General features: G+C 39.9%; 1 protein-coding gene across 6 annotated transcripts in view; it reads left to right on the plus strand.

Annotated features, from left to right (window-relative positions):
* The window catches only part of TJP1 (tight junction protein 1), a 255,520-nt gene that overhangs the window by 126,783 nt on the left and 109,925 nt on the right, over positions 1-18,812 (plus strand). The window contains exon 1 of one of the 6 annotated variants that reach the window (XM_030878396.3): positions 12,325-12,542. The exons of the other annotated variants lie outside the window; for them this stretch is intronic. Coding sequence (XP_030734256.1) covers positions 12,516-12,542 — 27 coding nt within the window. The 5' untranslated portion in view covers positions 12,325-12,515. Of the gene's footprint in view, positions 1-12,324; positions 12,543-18,812 lie in introns of those variants that run through there. 6 annotated transcript variants of the gene reach the window in all.

The raw sequence follows: 18,812 nt of genomic DNA on the forward strand, positions 1-18,812 counted from the left end.
CAAGCCCATAGTCCAAAAAGGCTTTTGCAACATTTACTAAATAATAGTTTGCTAATTCAGAATAGTATAAAATATGGTCATTTACTTATAAGATTCTTGTGCTTTAAAAAATGTACTTACGAAAAATTATACTGCACCTTGAAAAATATAAATGAAGAGACTGGATAAATTAGCATGTAAATGTGGGTGGCATTTGTGTGAAAAGTAATTCTAATGTACTGAAAGTAGCCATATTCATCAAAAGTTAAAGTATCAAATTAACTTTCAAATATTTCCAAATAAATAGCTAGTATTATGGAGAAATATTTAACTATGTTGAATTTTTCTTTTACAAGTACAGTATTTTGCTAATGATACTAAGATGAGCTACAGAATCCTTACAAAGATTATTTTAAAGCTATGTGATTCAGCTAAATTGATCAGTCAATTTAAAATCCTTTAATATTTTGTTTTAGTGAAAAAATACCTTAGCTAAAACATCACTATGCACCTCAGTGACTTTGGTTTAGTTTGTCTGTGGCACCCTAAACACTCTCTAATTAATCCTTATGTCTGAATCCAGCATCTGCTGGCGAACATCTGTCGTAAAGAGGAAACATGATTTGTTTAGGGTCCTTAGGGTCATGTTTGTCCTTAGGGTCCACAGGGTGAAATATGCCCTGTTGGAAAGTGTCCCAGATGTGTTCCTGGGTGCTGGGTAGCCCCAGCGCGGCCCTTAGGGGAGAGCGGGTCAGCCAGACTCTGACAGGAGAGTGTATGCTCTCTCTATGTACTGGCTACTTGGGTTGCAGAATTGTGTCAGAGGAGACAGGCGGGGCCGTCTGCCAGCAATCCCAAAGGCTATTGTGTACTGTCTGATCATAGGTGACCAGGGGGCAGAGCCAGACCTTTTTAGTCCTTAGAAGAAAAAAGAAAGTTCTACGTTTATCGTCACACCTGCCTTTATCAGTGGAGAGACTACTTGGTTTTATAGCCCTTATTATACATACAAAAGGAGGCAGTCTACCTAAGCCTTCTTGCCTTTAGAGCAGTTTCTATATATATCATTTTCTAGCGATGTGGAATTCCCATTCAGATACACTTACAGAGCACATGCCACGTACCCCACAGTACTAAGAAGCTAATCTTTTTCATGTGTTTGTGTAGTACTCCTATAGGTTTAGCCTTACATATCAGTTTGTCCTTGCAGTGTAACAAACCACCCCAATACTAAGCATCTTTAAAAATAATCATGGTTCTAGGGCTTCCCTGCTGGCACAGTGGTTGAGAGTCCGCCTGCCGATGCAGGGGACACAGGTTCGTGCCCCGGTCCGGGAGGATCCCACATGCCACGGAGCGGCTGGGCCCGTGAGCTGTGGCCGCTGAGCCTGCGCGTCCGGAGCCTGTGCTCCGCAACGGGAGAGGCCACAACAGTGAGAGGTCCGCGTACCGCAAAAAAAAAAAATCATCATGGTTCTATGGGCTGGCAGTTTGGGCTCGGGTCAGCTAAGTGGTTCTTTTGCTAGACTTGCCTGGGCTCACTTAGGTTGGTGCCGTCAGTTTGTGGCTTGGCTGGGACTGGATGGTCTAGAATTCCCTTGCTCATGTCTCTGGAGGTTGGCAGACTTTCAGCCAGAGCATCTTGTTTCCTTTCCATGTGACCTCTCCAGCAGGCTAACCTGGGCTTCTTCCCCTGGAGGTTGCAGGGTCCTCAGCAGCAAGAGACAGCAAGCCCTGATGCCCAAGTGCTTTTCAGGCTTCTGCTTGTGTCATGTTTGCCCTTTAAAACAAGTCATGCTGCTACCCAGATTCAGGAGGTTGAAAAGAAAGACTCTACCTCTTGTTGAGAAGAGCTGCTCTGTCACATTGCAATGGGGCATCCAAACAGGGATGGCAAGAATTTCTGACAATTATTTGTCATCTCCCTACCTTTGCTGATGGGAATATTTCTGTTTTTATTGATTTCCATGATAACAAATTTCAAATGTACACCAACATTCAAACATACCCTAAAGTAAAAAGAATGATACATTAAACCTCTTATATGCCCATCACCTGGATTCAACAATTTTCAATATTTTGCTGCTTTTTTTTTTGCCTGTATTTTTAAATTTTTCTCTTTGCTGAAGTATTTTAAAGCAAGTCCCAAACATGGTGCTGTTTCAGCTCTGCATGTTTCAATATGCATCTCCTCAAAAAGGATACCTTACTTATGTGGCCACATGCCATGATCATATCTTGTTATCATCTAGCACTTAGTCCATAATTAAATTTCCCCAATTGTCTCAAAAATGTCTTTTTACAATAGGTAGATTTGAAAAGGATTCCATCCACATAAGGTCCATTGCAGTCCCAACTTGCTTTTCTTTTCTTTTTTCCTATTAATTTGTTTTGAAAACTGGCTGAGTTTTCCTATATACTATAGGAATAGTATAGTATAGTTCTATATAGTGTATAGAACCTCCCACATTCTGCGTTTGTCTGTCTGCTTCCTCGTGGAGTCATTTAAGGTGCATCTCCAGCTCTTGTATTTCTGTTTGTGGAAGTCTCCCTATAGGTGAATTTCATTCAGGTGCCACTCTTGGGGCAGGTGTCCTTTGTAGAGAGGGTTGTGTGCTTCCAGTCGCATCACACAGAGGCATCAGTGTTGGCTTGTCTTGCTTTCAATAATGCTATAACAGTGATGGGTGGGTTGATCCTTTGATGATCAGTACCCGAATCTGTTATTTCAGTGTTACAAGACGATGATTTCCTAATTCCGTCATTCCTTCCAGATTTATTAGGTGGAGTTTCTTTCATAAGGAACTTTCCCTCATCAGTTAGAGTCATTTGGTTATCTGCAATAATATTCAGACAGAATATATATTCTTTCCTTTTAATTGACAGCTTAGAGAATAAGGAGTTGGTACCTGAGTTATAGCTAGAGCTACTCAATACGTAGTTGTTTGGGGGCCTCTCTTGCTTATTTACTCTCTTTTTTGATATTACAGCTAAACCTCAGAGATATGGCAGGTTCTAATCCAGACCACTGCAATAAAGCAAGTATCACACTAGAGCAAGTCAAATGAATTTTTTTGATTTCCCAATGCATATAAAAATTATGTTTGCACTATACTGTAGTCTGTTAATGTGCAATAATAACATTATGTCTGAAAAAAGAATGTGCATACCTTAATTAAAAAATGCTTGATTGATAAAAAATGCTAACCATCTGACAATGGAGGGTTGCCACAGACCTTCAATGCAGGGTTGCCACAGACCTTCAATTTATAAAAAAATGTAATACCTGCAAAGTATAATAACACGAGGTATGCTTGTATTATGAATTCATGGGTTTTCAATATTCAGTGTGTTTCAATCGCTTTTTTTTTTTTTTTTTTTGAGGCTCAAATTGTTTCATCTTTGGCCAGTGGAAGTTACTTGGTCGCTTCTCTCACCTTTTGATCCATTATTCTTTGAGAATTTCCTTGCTTTCTGGCACAGTATATCCCAGGATTATCTTGTATGTTTCTTGCTCCAGACCTGTAATCAGCCATTCCTGGCTGGAGATTACAGTATGGGCACTGGTTGGGCTCAATGCTATTGAGTTTTTATTATTTCTAGTCCTTTCGATGGCAAGAGCTGGGAAACATATATATATGTGTGTGTGTGTATATATATATATATATATATATATATATATATAGTCAGCCCTCTGTATCTGTGGACTCTGCATCTATGGATTCAACAAACTGCAGATTGAAAATATTTGGAAAAAAAATTCCAGAAATTTGAATTTGCTGCACACTGGCAACTATTTACATAGCAGTTACATTGTATTAGGTATTATAAGTAATCTAGAGATGGTTTCAAGTGTATGGGAAGATGTGCATAGGTTATATGCAAATACTACATAAGGGACTTGAGCATCCTCGAATTTTGGTATCTCCAAGGGTCCTGGAACATATAGATACATATATATGTTTCTTTTTCTCTTAAGTATATTTTTAAAGTTGTTATACTGATTTTTTAACTTAAATTAGAATTGCAAAATTTTTATTTAACTTCTTCAATTTTATGCTTTTTTCTCTTTTCAGTGGAAAATTTTGGTTCCTAACTGTGTTAACATACACTAATATATATTGATACATTAACTAATATATAACTAGTGTGAAAACATATATTATAATTTAGCATTACTAGCATATACTAATGCTAATAATATTAACATTATTACTTTGAAACTGTTGTATATTTACATTTAACTTTGAAACTGTTATACACATAATGTGATAATGCTAATATTGTAAATTATTGTATGTTAATAATACTAATAAATATTAAATATACTAATGTATTAATACATATATAAAACAGCTAATTACTATATATTAGTTAATACACTAATGAGTATGTCAGTTTTATATTAATGTGCACACACACGTAGATAAAAGTTTCAAAATAATAATGTTGATATTATTACTAACAGACTACTGGATGAAATTTAAGATTTCTCTGCAGTGCCCTTTTCCTTAGAAGATATTCCACTGAGAATACAGTCAAAGCACTTTGGACAAGTCATTGGGAACAGTTCTTTTCTTTGTATGGTTAGGGCACGAAAGTAGTGTTTATTTTCTCACCCCAGTATTTACAGATGCCTTTTTTCTTCTTGATTTCATTTTTTTAAAAATATGCAAAACATTTTTGTTTCCAAAGTCAAAACTATAATATCGAGTCTGTCTAGAAAAGTCTCAGATTATTGATGTCTCTCCCTCCTCTAAAGGCAATTCCTTTTATTTGTTTATTTTGCAAATATATGTATATATTTTACTCCCTTTTAAAATTATGTTAAATATAAAAATATATTTACCTCTTTTTCAGTGGAGTTACACTAACTTTTCTATATTTTATGTTTATTATTTGTTTTAAAAGACTACTATTATAAAGGTTTTACACATGCATAAACTGTAAACAAAATCCAAACATTGTACTTTGGGAGACCAGACTGTTTAGCTTCTGTTAAGGAATATATCTGGTTGTTTTTTTTTAATCCAATGAATTTGGTACTCCCTGCCATCTGGGAAAGACAGATGCCAAACTAAAGTGGGATAGAAAGATTTCTTCTGATCTCCATTTATTGTTTGAGGCTGAGAAAATATCTCACAGAAGTTCTTTTACAATGATGAGTCTGAGAAAATAAGTTCCTTGAGTATAATAAGAACCATGAAACTCCAGGTGTGCCCTGAGTGTTGTCCTTTGTGATTTTTTTTTTTTTTTTTTTTTTTGCGGTACGCAGGCCTCTCACTGTTGTGGCCTCTCCCGTTGCGGAGCACAGGCTCCGGACGCACAGGCCCAGCCGCTCCGTGGCATGTGGGATCTTCCCGGACCGGGGCACGAACCCGTGTCCCCTGCATTGGCAAGCAGACTCTCAACCACTGCGCCACCAGGGAAGCCCCTCTGTGACTTTTTAATTTACCCTCTGCCTCATTCATAGTCATGTTCACAGACTTGAACTTAAGAAATTATAGAGGCTCAAAATGGACATGGCCAAAATAGTTTTCATAAGATTTGGAAAGGAGGAGGTTTGGCAAAATTGGAAGAATATCAGAGAAATTAAAGAGAGAAAACGGGCAGAACTTGATGTACTTCTGTTAATAATGTTGTAACATTGTTAATTTTTTTGGTTTTTAACAAGTCTACCATAGTTATATAAAATGTTGACATTAGGGGAACCTGGGTGAAAAGTATAAAGGAAGTCTTTGTACTATCTTTTCAACTCTTCTGTAAAGCTAAAATTATTCCAAAAGAAATTTTATTTCGTATACACATACACACTCACACACACAGGCAGCAGACTAAAAAGTCTTAGAATGCATTAAATACAAAGGGATCCTTAGAGAACTTCAACAAAGCAGTAAGATAAATAACCTAACAGAAAAAAGGGGGTAAATGAATAAATGTCAAGTAATATACTGTTTTTGTCTGCCAGACAGGCAAAAATGTATAAGATTAATATCAAGCGTTCATATGGGTGGGGGAAACAGGATAGGTTGATCTAATATTCTTGGTTGGCAAGTCAACAGTATCAGTTTAGCATTTTTATTTTAAATAAGCATATACTTCAATCAAAAAAAGCCATTTGGGGCTTTCCTGGTGGCGCAGTGGTTGAGAGTCCGCTTGCCGATGCAGGGGACACGGGTTCGGCCCCGGTCCGGGAAGATCCCAGATGCCGCGGAGCGGCTGGGCCCGTGAGCCATGGCTGCTGAGCCTGCGCGTCCGGAGCCTGTGCTCCGCAATGGGAGAGGCCACAACAGTGAGAGGCCCGCGTACTGAAAAAAAAAAAAGGCCATTTGGATATCACTCTCTAGTTAGATTTAAATACCAGTATTCCTGGGTAGTGGAAATGGGGGATGTAGGCCAGTTGGACTTTTAAAAAATACCTATTGCTTGAGTCTTTTACAGGAGGAATGTACCCCTGTATTAGTTGTGAAATTAAGGGGGAAAAGAAAGAATGCCAAGAGCCCAGGGCAGGCATTGACAACAGAGAGACCCAGAGGTGAGAGAACTCTCGGGAAGCTCATCATGAACCGGTAGAACACTGTCTAGAGGGGCTGGACTCGAAGCTGCCTGTGCCACTTGTGGGATCCAGTGCAGAATGAAAATGTGGAACCCTTTGCTCAAAAAGCAGAAAAAAGTGTCATTAACAGTACATATAATTTTTCCATTTATTTTTATATCAGGCTAGTTTTTTTTTTTTTTTTTGCGGTACGCGGGCCTCTCACTGCTGTGGCCTCTACCGTTGCGGAGCACAGACTCCGGACGCGCAGGCTCAGCGGCCATGGCTCACGGGCCCAGGCGCTCCACGGCATGTGTGATCCTCCTGGACTGGGGCACGAACCCACGTCCCCTGCATCCGCAGGCGGACTCAACCACTGCGCCACCAGGAAAGCCCTCAGGCTAGTTTTAAATGCAAAGATCAGAACATTTAACTCGTATGAGGAATTAGTTGAATTATACAATTGATATTTCATGGCTTTTCCCTGGAGTTGTCCCTCAAGCCAGCCAGAAGAGACAAGCACAAGCAAACTCAGAAAGGTTGGGAGGAGAGAGGACCCCACTCCCAAGCAGAGACCCACAGGCAGGGGGAGCACCCCTGGGCCTGGGATAATCACAACCAGAAGACCCTCCAAGGCCCTGGGGGTCCCACTTGCCTGCTGGGCCTAGCAGAACCCCCTTCTCACAAGCTGCCTGACCAAGATGCCCTAGCTGGGCACAGGGTCTGGGGGGATTGAGCTCCTGGCCTGCTGCTGCAGCCCACAGCAGACGGCAACCACCAGGGATCCTTAAACCTCCAGGCCGCGAAGGCTTGGTACCCGAGTGGGAGCTGAGAGAGAGGCTCCCCCTACCAAGGTGGGAAACAGCACTGCCTGTCTGGACTCTTGCCCCACCCAGGATGCTGTGGTACCCAGCCCTCGCCCATCCCTGTCAGGGAGGGAGGAACAGGCCAGTCTTCAGGAGTCCCGGGAGCAGGCAGCCTGGAGCCCCGCCCCAGAGGCCACAGGAGCCAGGACCAGTGTGAGCTGAGACCACAGGACCCCAGCGTGCGCTCTGTCCACCTTCACTTACAAAATACAAATCCAAAGCGAAAATCATTCAGATTCAGAACATTAAACCCCAAGTGCAGGGGCTTCTGAGCGCCGGGTTGTACAGCTGCACTGCTGGCACACCTTTGAAGGTAGCCTGGGTGGAGTCAGGGGCTTTTGTTTTTGTTTTTTCCCTCCGTTTTTAAGATGGGAGAAACTAGGAGAAGCTTGAATTCTGAGAGGTAGAATCCTTTAGCTGAGAGAGGACAAAGATGGTGGCCAGAGAACTTGGCTGATAGGGCCAGGCCCCCAGATGGGATTCCCTGCCCAGGGGGGAGGGAAAGAGAAGAAAAGCCAATGTTAGGATAGGTGTGTCATATTTGGCAGGAAGGGAAGGGAGGAGTTTCCATTCCTCAATTTCTGTTTTCTCTATGGATTATCTGCTTGGGCTGGGGAGGAGGTCTTTGAGGGGTCATTAGGAGAGTGTAGAAGTGGGAAACAGGAGCTGTGAAGGAGGGGCAGACTGCTCCCTCCAGTCCAGCTGGAGTCATGGATTCCACGGAATTATGAACTTTCTAGTCAGCCTGGTTGTGTGACATTCACGACCCTAAAAAGAGAAAGCTCTACCTTGCCATGGTCAGAGGAAGGATGGCGCCACTCTTCCTTAGGAGGAACTCTTCTTAGGAAGGACTGTTCTTTATTTTGAACTGAATAAAAAATGACTTGTTTTTAGTGTTTCTACGTTCTTTAAAAAAACGAAATGATGTTGGTGATAAGTAGCATTCTTTTGGTATTTTTTTTTATTCTGGCAAAAATCTATATAAAATGTACCATTTTAAACATCTTTAAGTGTGTACAGTTCATAATGTTTGTTTTTAAATGTTCTTTACTTTGCAAAATAAAATAAGATTAAAAGTTGGTCATTCTGTATTGTACCCCTAAAGTGGGTTTTTTTGTTTCTTTTGTTTTTGTGAAATTTTACTGGTCTTTGAAATCTAGAAACTTTATGAGCCTTAAAAAACTTTTTCCTATTTAACAGTGTTATATGACTCTTATCGGCAGAGGAAAACTTGGAAGCAGTTTATAGAATGTTTAAAAATATGGCATAAGAGTGAGATTAGGATTACTTATTTTATTTTGTTTTTACAGTGCTCTGATAAAGTTCTCCTAATTCCAGTATTTTGTATATATGTCTCTTTTGTGACATTATCAAGACTGTCTCACTTTCTGCCACAGTGCCATACTTCCCCTTTATAGTTCATGTGTAAATTCACAGCTCATACTAAAAATAGCTATGTTTTTCTAAGGATTTTTTTGGTAACAGAAAGATAAATATACATATGTAAAATGTGGGTGTGGTTATAGTTGTTCATTTGGTCAAAGCTGTTTTAATAAATGGTTCTAAGATTTATAAAGATTTCGCATACATGCTGTTTTTTCATTCTGAGCCACAGACACCAAAAGTCCCACAGGAAGTTGTCTTTGAAAGTGTTGTGGTTTTTTAGTTTCCTGTTCAGTTTGCATTAGATGATCAGAAATAGTCTGTGCTATCGAAAGAGATTCTTGGTTAAACTTTATTGTAATTCTAAATGAGAATCTCAAATTTGCTTGTATTTCTTCCCATATAATTGATCTAGAGGAGCTATAATCACATCCATATGTAGGCATTAAAGTTGTGGTATAATGTGAACCTTTTTTTGATGTTGAAAGGATAAACTCTTCATTGTTAAAGGGGCAACTATCTGAGATTATGCTTTATGCTTTCCACTTCTTATCAAACCATCTCCCCGGAAATAAACTGTAGGAATGGATATGTGCTTTTAATTCTTGACAACTAACTTTTACCTTTATTTTTACAAATGACAAAAACTTTCTCTTGATTCTTTAGAGAAAAGGAGATACATTAAAAAAAATTGTACAGCTTAATTAATTTTTTAACATCTTTATAGGAGTATAATTGCTTTACAATGGTGTGTTAGTTTCTGCTTTATAACAGAGTGAGTCAGCTATACATACACATGTATCCCCATTATCTCCTTCCTCTTGCATCTCCCTGCCATCCTCCCTATCCCACCCCTCTAGGTGGTCACAAAGCACCGAGCTGATCTCTTTGTACTTTGTGGCTGCTTCCCACTAGCTAGATATTCCACATTTGGTAGTGTATATATGTCCATGCCACTCTCTCACTTCGTCCCAGCTTACCCTTCCCCCTTCCCGTGTTCCCAAGGCCATTCTCTACATCTGCGTCTTTATTCCTGTCCTACCCCTAGGTTCTTCAGAACCGTTTTTTTTTAAGATTCCATATATATGTGTTAGCATCTGGTATTTGTTTTTCTCTTTCTGACTTACTTCACTCTGTATGACAGACTCTAGGTCCATCCACCTCACTACAAATAACTCAATTTTGTTTCTTTTTATGGCTGAGTAATATTCCATTGTATATATGTGCCACATCTTATTTATCCATTCATCTGTCGATGGACACTTAGGTTGCTTCCATGTCCTGGCTATTGTAAATAGAGCTGCAATGAACATTGCGGTACATGACTCTTTGAATTATGGTTTTCTCAGGGTATATGCCCAGTAGTGGGATTGCTGGGTCGTATGGTAGTTTTTAGTTTTTTAAAGAACCTCCGTACTGTTCTCCATAGTGGCTGTATTAATTTACATTCCCACCAACAGTGCAAGAGGGTTCCTTTTTCTCCACACCCTCTCCAGCATTTATTGTTTGCAGATTTTTTGATGATGGCCATTCTGACTGGTGTGAGGTGATACCTCATTGTAGTTTGGATTTGCATTTCTCTGATGATTAGTGATGTTGAGCATCCTTTCATGTGTTTGTTGGCAATCTGTATATCTTCTTTGGAGAAATGTCTATTTAGGTCTTCTGCCCATTTTTGGATTGGGTTGTTTGGTTTTTTGTTATTGAGCTGCATGAGCTGCTTGTAAATTTTGGAGATTGATCCTTTGTCAGTTGCTTCATTTGCAGATATTTTCTCCCATTCGTACAGCTTAATTTAGATATTATAACTACCATTGAAAAAAATTTAAAGTATACTATTATTCTTTGAAATATTTTTATCAATGTAATTTTTAAAGCATAGTATTCTCAAGGTTAAATTTCTTGCTTGATTTCATTATTTTTAAAACCATGCCAAAAGGAAAATAAACTAAAATTGCCATCAGATGTATTAGATCTTTGACAGATCATTATGTAATCTAGCATGTAACTTACATACAGTAGGCTTGATGAAGAGTGACAAATGAGGAAAGAGGAAAGGTCTCAGTGCATTTGTAGATAACATTTCTAGGTTTAGGTCTGTTAAGGGTACGATGTCTAGTTCTAGGCAGGTCATGCTGATTGCACATCTTATTAAATGGGAAGACTAATAAAGATAATGTGGAAGGTCTTCCACAGCCACCTTTTCAAATAAAAAAATATCACCACAATTTAAAAAAAATAGCATTTGTTCATAAGGAAATTTTAATTACAGTTCCTAAAAGAATAAATAATACTTTGTCCAAAAACAAAAGTTACATCCAACATGACTTTAAAACAAAAGAGACTGTAACCATTTCTGTGCATGGGGGAAAAAAAGGAAAGAATAAGGGTTTGATTTGCAGAATGTTTTTTTCTAGTTCCATAGCTTCAGGTTGCAAAATGTATGGTATTTTACTTTGAAATTTTAATTGATATTTATGTATGATATACAGATATTTCTTGGTTACGGTAAATTAGGTCTTTTATACAGTTTGAATTCTAGAGAAAATCATCGTTTAAAACCTGATGTTTCTGCTTTTTTCTGTTTCTCGTGTACCTTTTATGGCACTATACTAGGTACTTTTAAGGAGCTTACCATTTAATGTTACTAAGAATTCCTGACATTTGTGAAGAGCTTTACATTTTACAGAGTGTAGAATAATGAAGGCGGGAAAGGTTTCTTAAATACTCCTTGGTGTCTAGCGAGGGCGTTTGCACTGCGGGCTGATCAGCCGGACAGCAGCCTTTTCTGCTGGGCGCCTCCCCTTCTCTCGCCACTAAGAATTTCAACATTTTTTATGCCAAAAATATGCTTTTGGGATCCCTGTCTGTACTGGCTGGAGAAGGGGGTGTTGGGTCTATATCGAGGCCTCGTGTGCGTGAGCCCCCTGGTGCCCGTGACCAGTGTCCGCGGGGCAGTCGATCCGTCCACAACGACAGCCAGGACGCACTTCACAGCGAGGCCTAGGCAGGCGAGCGGCGGGGGCCGCGGCCAGGTGTGTCTCTGTTCAAGTCGCAAAGGCTGGATACACGGAGGCTCGCTCCTGGGGGCCGCTTTCCGCCGGACCCGTGATGCGAACAAACAGGAAACTCCGTCTCCAAGCTACTTCGGAAACTGGGCTTTTCCTTCCGCAACAGGGGTCGCGTCCGGACAGGAAGCTGACCAGCCGCTCGCCCCTCGCCCTCGTGGCCCCGCCCCCGCCTCGGCCCCGCCTCCCGCGCTTGGCCCTGCCCTTGCCCTGGCCCCGCCCCCCGGCCGGGCATGCTCAGTGGGCCGGGTCGGGTTGGCAGGTTTGCGTGGCCGTCCGTGGTTGCCGGCGCCGGCTCAGCCCGCCGACGCCACGTCCCGTCGTTGCGGCTCGTTCCTGGGAAGTTACATGCGGAAGCGGCTCGCAGGGAGACGGCGGGCGGGCCGCGGAGGGCTCGGTGCTGCCGCGCGTTGAGCGGGCGGGCCCGTGCCGGTGGCGGGGCTGCGGCCGCCGCGCTCGGAGGGAGGTGCCGGCCGGGCGCGCCCCGCGGGGAGCCCCGGGCGGGGCTGGCGCGGCGCGGACTTTTGTCCTAGTTGAGTCCCCTCCCCGTGGGCCGGGCCTCTCCGGCGCCCCCGCCCCGCTCGCTCCCGGGAGATGTTTATCTGGGCAGCTGCGTGAGGAGCCGGTGGCTGGCGGCGAGGAGTCTCGGGTCCGAGGAGCGTCTTGTGGCACCGGAGAGACAAGATGTCCGCCAGGGCCGCGGCCGCCAAGGTGAGCGCTTCGGGGGCCCGTCCCGCCGGGGGCCCGTCTCCCTCCTCCCGCGGGCTGGCTGCCGGGCCGGGGCCCGAGGAGCGGGCGGCTGGCCGGGGGTGGGGACGGCTGGGGCCCAGGCAGGTGCATCGCGGCGGCGTCGCTGGCAGTCCCCGGCTCATGCCTGCTCGGGGAGGGAGCAGGGCGGGCGGGAACGCGCAACAGGTCCCGCCGGGAAGCCGGGCGCGGGGAGCGGAGGTCGGGCCGGAGCCACCCCGGTGGGCGGCGGCTGCTGTCTTTGCGGGAGTGGTTGGTCCCTGGCGAAACCGTGTGGTTTCGATCTGATGTCACTGTCGCTGGTATGCGCGCGCCCGCGACAAGACATTGGGACGGCAAACACTCAGCCCGTGTGGAGTAGGCTGGATTTTTGTTGTTTTAACTCTTTTATTTACTTACGGAAACATTGAAAAAACTAATCTCTTAACAGTTTTTAATAGTTTAGTTTGAATTAAACTTTCAGAAGTACCACAAAATAACCTTAAAAATGGACAATTAGATGAACTCTAAACAATAAAAATTGGCAAAGACGTGTGGTTTCCTCAAAAAAGTAACACTTTTTCCTATCAATTTTTCCATGTGCTTTGAAGTATTATGCCATTTTCTCAGTGCTTTCAAACCAATTCGTATATGACATCAAAAAGCTGAAGTTCTTTTTTTTAAAATACATTTATTTTTTTAAATTTTTGACTGCATTGGGTCTTTGTTGCGGTGCGCGGGCTTCTCATTGCGGTGGATTCTCTGGTTAGGGAGCACAGGCTCTAGGCACGTGGGCTCAGTAGTTGTGGCTTGCAGGCTCTAGAGCGCAGGCTCAGTAGTTGTGACCCACGGGCTTAGTTGCTCCGCGGCATGTGGGATCTTCCCGGACCAGGGCTCAAACCCGTGTCCCCTGCATTGGTAGGCAGATTCTTAACCACTGAACCACCAAGGAAGTTCCCTGAAGTTCTTAAAAATCAGTTAATACTCTCCTCTCCTTTTGTACATTTTAACCTTTTTCACCATAAAATAGTACCTGCTCTTTTAAACGATTGCGGGAATACAGAAATGTGAAGAGTAAAAATCTTCTCCCTTAAAAATCAATTCATTACTTCAAACAGTATCAAAGTGCTTACGCAGGTACTGGTTTGATTTTTTTTTGTTTGTTTTTCTGTTTGAAATGTTTATTCATAGTATCTCGGACCAGGTATAATAAGGCCCTGGAGTTTCTGATCTCAAGACCTTGTTTTCTGGCTGGCAGAAGTTAGCGGATACATTTAGTAGTGAATAAATTCTTCTAAGGAATTTAGTGTTCTCTCTTTAAGAAAACTTGCATGTGTACAAGAAAACTTTCATGTGTACCTTTTTGACCGTACACTGATTAAGCACAATCTAAAGATTTAGAATAAAAGGCAGAATTTTGCATGATTTTAAAATAAGCTTTCATTATTTACTTTTCTTGGGAGGAAAGGCTTTGTTGCCGTATTACAGAGAATGTCACTGTGTTCCTGCACTGTGATCTCTGGCACTTAATATACAAGACCACACACTCTAAAAAGGTTATTTCATGTATGGAGAGAAGTAAGTTTTCAATAGATTGCCATGGTAAAATGATGATTTAGAAGGAGTCATACATTTTCTCCTGAATCATGGTGTTGAGATTTTATGGCATATTGAAAAATATCCCTAGTTAAACACTACGTTTTAGGGACGTTTGCATTCTTAAATATTTATGAGTAGAATGTCAGTTGAAAGCTTACTTTTCTGAAATGCTGTGTTATGGGGCCACCATTAAATCTTACGTAGAGCAAGGCAGGCTGTAAAAGATAGATGAAATGAAATAGTATTCAACCAACCAAGTCACGTTTAATTTTGTCAGGTGATTAAAATGCTTAATAAGAACCAGGCTGTGTACTCAATACTGTATGTATATTTTTGTTTCCTCCACTTCCCAGTTAAAAAGTGAAGACATTAATTTTGCAGCTTGCTTTTATTGCTTTTAGCATAATAGTTTGTAGAACTCTTCTCGAAACCAGTACCTTTGATTCTATATTCTTTGTAATGGTTGAATATTCTTCCATCCCATGAATATGCTGCAGGTCATTATTGCCTTACTGATAGACATTTAATTTGTTTCCAGGATTTTATTGTAATAAGTAGCCTTATATTTTTATATCTGCATTTATATAGTATTACTGTATGTCATATTCTTAAAAGTGGAATTTCTGGGTCAAAGGGTATGTGCATTTAAAATCCTGATATACGCCACTAAATCTTTCTCCAAAACGGTTGTACCTAGGAATAAATATAACAATTGTTGGTAACTTACCTAATTTTAAAGGACATAAAACCTCAGTAAATGAGATGAGAAAATATACTCTCTGACTGGGGGAGAGTGACTCTTGTAGAATATACCAAATTTCCTAGAGTTGGTGTATAAATGTTAACACAATTCCAAATAGAATTCCAGTGCAGTATTGTAGAAAACTTGACATACTGATGAGAAAGTTTATCTGATAAAATAAATGGATGATAGCCATGAAATTTTTGGAAAAAGAATACTTTATTAGAAAACCTAATGTGTTATAAGTTCAAAGTAATTTGAGGCAGTCTTTTAGCTCAGGAATAGACATTGGAATCACAGAGTCCAGAAACATCTGTGTGTTTATGAGGTTTTAGTGATTATGATCGTCAGCATTTAATGTGTGTCAGCTATTGTTCTAAGTGCTTAACATGAATTAACTGATGTAGTTCTCAGTATCGATATGAAGTGAGTACTACTGTTATTCCCCAGTTTATGGATGAGGAGATTGAAACACAGAGAGATAAAGTAACTTGCCTAAATTCACCTAGCCAGCAAGAGGGAGAATTGAGACTGCATGATAAAAATAACATGGAAGATTACTGGAGAAAGGATGGATTATTCAATAAATAGTGCTGGGACTGTTGGTTATCCTCTTTAAAAAAAAAAAAAAAAGAAATTTTTAGGGCCCCCCCCCAAAAAAGTCCAAATGAAATGTTTGAAAAAGTGCAAAGAAGATAAATCATAAAATACTAGAAGAAAGTATAGGATGCTTTTAAAAAATAAATACTTAAATTGGAAAGGGCTTCTCAGTGCATGATATTAACTTAAGTAATAAAGGAAAAGTTCAGATATACATCTGAATTTGCAAACAGAATTAACTAGTGTACCTGATATGAAATGATTCAAAAGTTGAAAACAGGAATTTGAGGGCGGTTCTCTGTCTCACCAAGGAATTGTTTAGTTATGTAAGAAAATGATATGAATAATTGGGAACATTTCCATTTGTTGAATCACAGAAAGTGGCTGAAGCAAGTACAGTGGCTTCTGGATTTTTAAGCTGTTTCACTTCAGAGGAAGCAATAAAATGTAACATTGTACTGTATGCTTATTTGATTTTGCTGCTTAAAAGTTTCCATTTTGTCTCAGGAACAGAATTTTTTTCGCCTGGTTGATTATTTTTAAAATTATAATGTAGTTTAGTATGGAAATTATTTACAGCACTTCTTAGGAATTGATTTATAGTTATCAAATAAGGCACAATGAACTTTGCTTAACAGCTTAACATTTGAAAGTTAAAAACTGTAGAGTAAAGCTAAATGAACAAAACTAATTACAAAATTAGTCCTTATAGATAGGAATTGTGTCCTCAGTGGCTGTTATGACGTAGTTTTAATTTTGGTTCTTAGTGATTGGTATTCGCTTCATACTGCTTTAAAGGTAAATTAAAAACTCACTGTGCTTTATGAGAATTCACTAATTGTGTGTGCCAACGTTTATTGGGCTTCACTGTAGTAATATTTTTCTTTACCTGCCAAATTTGTACAATGTTTTTCACTAGAAATATTTTTATAGTATTTAAGGTAAAGACTTAATTTTTTATGTTAGTGTGTTTGACATGGTAGATGCTTGTGGTTAAACCTGTCATTTATGTGCTTGGTTGATAATCCTGACTGCATTTATAACTCTTAAGTTCATTTTAGGACAGCTCCATTAGACAGGTATTTTTCAAATCTACAGTGCTTACCCACTAGTGAGTGATAGTGGAGGTCAGCCATCCACACCAACAAATAATGAGGTTAAAACCAATCTGTGGCTTTGAGAGCTGTAATGTAGTATATATAGTACTGTTTCCTGTTTGGTTTGAAGGAGAAAGATTACAGTAGTTTCACTGCTTTTTTTTTTTTTTTTCCAATCCTGGTAACAATGTACTGGCTTTGACTTTTACTTGCTCTTTAATCTTTTCTCTATTTAGAGACCAAATGTAAACTCAGTACAGTTCTAAGAATAAAACTGAGTATAAACAAGACATTACCAAGCTGCTAAGGAAAGTGTCATTAAAAATAATAATTTTGGTGACAAAATTGGAAGTGTAATTCTGTTTATTGACATAGTTCTGACATGATAAAAATTCAATCTAATGAAAGACCACGAGTCCGGCTGTAAATCCACGTGTGGTGCCACTGGTCCCTGGCCGCCCAGCCACAGCTCACTGCAGGCTCCGTGCCAATCACGCACTCAGGATCGAGCACTGATGGAGCGTGGTAGGGCTGGAGACCAGCCATGGGACAAGCAGAGTTATTTTTTATTTGTAGAGTTTTTGATCGAATGTTAAATAAGATTAAAAGATAGTTTATGACTAGTATGATATTTCTGAAATATTTGACTAGAACTTGCTTTGTATCTCTGAATTTTGAAAGACAATCTTGAAAAAACCTCCTTAGCTTAACTTTTAATCTTGTAGAAAGAGACACGTTAGAACAGTTTACCAAGTTTTGAATTTAATCTAAAATTGGTCTGTTTCAGTATAGTATTTCTAATATAAGCCAGCAATAAAAATAGGCCTTTTGCTACTGCTGACCTAGAGTGCTTCCTAATTTATTTATTGCAGAGAAGAGTGGCTTCAGGTTGCTTCTTTATGGGTTAGCCAGGTGCTTGATTTCCGTGCCTTCCTAAACAGATACATTCTTAACAATGAGAAGTGTGCAATGAGTTCATGGGTAGGGAATTTCATGTTATATCCTAAAAATGTGTGAAAATAATGGACTCTGAATGATCGACTATCCCACAGAGTACTGTTTTAATATGAGGAAACCAATGTTTCCAAAATTCATACCACAAAGTACCCTGTTACATGTGTAGTGTTGATACTGAATCACAGAAAGCCCTTAACTTTGGGATAGATGAAAAGGTATGTTTTAATTTGTGTTGTAGGTGCATTTCAGTATATATTAGAACAGTCTTAACTCTTTCATGCTGGTAGAATTCTGGGAAGTGAGTTGATTGGTGAGTGACCTCATTCTAGTTTATCATGCCCAGAAGAGAGGTGAAAACTGGAATGAATATTACTTTGCAGGGATGCTAATTAGGAACATAAGATTAGCATATTCCTGGCTTGATTAAAAAATTTTTTTTTGATTTGCTGAAGTATTTTTTTTTGTTTTTTTTAAAATAGTGTACATTCCCAAAGAGTGAAAGTTCATTTTTTTCTTGGTTATTTTAGGAATTTTCACTCTTTCGAATTGTTGCTAGTAATCTTTTGGGTTTGTACACAGTTTTTGATAACTGAATTAAACTTAATTTATGATCTCTTAAGTCAGTACATAATGCTAAAATTCAGGAGGTTATCAGTAATGAGATTCTTTTTGTTAGTTCAGCAAGTATTTATTGAGCACACTTTGATTTGGATCCCTGTCCTCTAAAGGCTTATAGGTTTTAGCTGCCCTGTATTGTAATAATCTGTTGTGAAATGTGTAATTCATTTTTAAGATCCAAAGGATTTGAGTTTTTATTCTTAAATATGAGCACACTTCAGGTCATCTTATAAAAGCATAGCACTCTGCTGTGCTTTTTTGGTTGGGGAAGGTGGTAGAATCCCATCTAGAGCCTGGGCTTACTGTAACACATGAGTTTCTGCATTTTCCCTTGTTAATTAAAAAAAAAAAGTTTCAGTTGAATCTGGATACATTCACGCATTTGGTAAACGTCTAAATAGAGAAGAAGGTTAAGAATTATAAAGTAATTAGAATTTATTTACATACTTATAACTCCTTGAATATACTGACATGGAAAATGGACAGTAAGCTGGCTGTTACTATTATACTTAGGGTCTAGCCAGTTGTTAAATATGTAACAATTTGGATTTTTGAAGCTGTATTCTATATTTAACAGATACTCACTGCTGGCCTAGTATGAACCAAGGCACTGTTCTAGGTGCTAGAAATAGAGCAGTGAAC

Source organism: Globicephala melas, chromosome 2 (assembly GCF_963455315.2).
Source record: "Globicephala melas chromosome 2, mGloMel1.2, whole genome shotgun sequence".
Taxonomy (NCBI): Eukaryota; Metazoa; Chordata; class Mammalia; order Artiodactyla; family Delphinidae; genus Globicephala; species Globicephala melas.